At 49.4% G+C, this 1,438-nt stretch overlaps 1 protein-coding gene across 1 annotated transcript; it reads left to right on the top strand.

Annotated features, from left to right (window-relative positions):
• Window positions 1-79: 79 nt before the first annotated feature.
• On the top strand, window positions 80-1,433 carry LOC112140670 (period circadian protein homolog 2; the record flags this gene model as incomplete). The annotated part of the gene is made up of 2 exons (XM_024263684.2): window positions 80-1,114; window positions 1,198-1,433. Coding segments are annotated over exons 1-2 (594 nt in total), but the record flags the coding sequence as incomplete, so codon positions are not given.
• Between the last annotated feature and the right edge of the window lie 5 nt (window positions 1,434-1,438).

Genomic DNA, 1,438 nt, shown 5'->3' with positions numbered 1-1,438 from the left:
CTGCTGGTTGTACGCTGCATTGTTCTATAACTCCATTTCTCTGTGATTTTTTTATTTTTTATTTACAGACTACATTTTTTTAGAATGTAAAATTAAATTGTGTTGTTTTGCAGATTTCTACCAATACTTTAATGTTTTAATCATTTCATAAATCATTTTGTTTTAGTTTTTGTTTATTTTACTATTAAATTTGCTGGTTTTACCAGATCAGAGGAAAGATTCTAACAAAAGAAACAGTGTTCAATTCTGATGCGATACAAAGAGCAACAACAACATGTTGCTGCATCATTTTTCCCACCTCCAGTCACAGTTCTTCTAGCGATGGACGGTGCCCATGAGAGGAAAACTGCCATTATTTTTAGTTTTAGTTTTTGATGCGAGAAGATTTTTTTCTTTTTTTTTACATATATTCTGCAGCAGTAAATGATGAAAACAACCTGTCCAGATACACGAAGAGATAAAACCAAACTGTGTTCCAAAAATAAAAGCTTCCAGTTGAATCATGGAGGATTTCAGTTGGCAGATGATCACAGATCCGTCATACTAAAAGAAGAGCTTCAGGGTTTGAGAAGAGTGGACTCTGAATTGTGTCTTTCAGCTTTTGTGGTTTTATATGATCTGAAATGTATTTTTTTATTAGCTTAAATGTCATTCATTGATCTAGAAACTGTCAGTTGTTGCTATTTTTAATTCAAAAATGCTCTTTTTAGAGGTCAAAGTGAATCTTTTTCTTCCTCTTCTGCTGCAGATATAGTCATGGAGGATGCTCCTGTAGTTCTGGCTCCTCCTCCTCCTCCCCCCCCTCCTCGTATACTGACTCCTTCCACCGTCACCACCTCCACCTTCACATCCGTGCCCCCCGCCAGCACCGCCGTGACCCCGTCTGTCCCGACCTCACAGACTGTACAGCCAGAAAGGGAGAGCTGGAGAGGCGGCGGCGGCGGTGGGGGAGGCGGCAGCCGCTTTGGGCTGACCAAAGAGGTGCTGTCGGCTCACACCCAGCAGGAGGAGCAGGCGTTCCTCGACCGCTTTAAGGACCTGAGTAAGCTGCGGGTGTTTGATCAGACGGCGTCTTTGGCGGCACGCTGCCATGTCCCCGCCGCTCTGCCGAGAGGTAAGGTCGCCCCTCCCCCAACGTACGTACACGCTCCCCCTGTCCGAGTGTCTGTGCTGACAGCTCCTCCTCTGCGTCCGCAGGCGTGCGCTGCTCTCGGGATTACCCCGCCGCAGGAGGCGGTAGCGCCCACCGACGGGGGCGGGGTGGAAAGCGGCTAAAGCACCAGGAGTCGTCGGAGCCGCACGCCCCCCCGGGCGCCAGGGGGAACCGCCAGGACAACCGAGTCGGCGCCGCCCCCATGTCAATCTCCATGGGGGTGGGGGCCGCTGCAAACTCCTCCTCCTGGCCCTCCGCCGGCTCCCAGGCCAGCATGCCCCCCGC

Source organism: Oryzias melastigma, unplaced genomic scaffold (assembly GCF_002922805.2).
Source record: "Oryzias melastigma strain HK-1 unplaced genomic scaffold, ASM292280v2 sc05761, whole genome shotgun sequence".
Lineage (NCBI taxonomy): Eukaryota > Metazoa > Chordata > Actinopteri > Beloniformes > Adrianichthyidae > Oryzias > Oryzias melastigma.
This window is presented reverse-complemented; position numbering and strand designations above follow the sequence as displayed.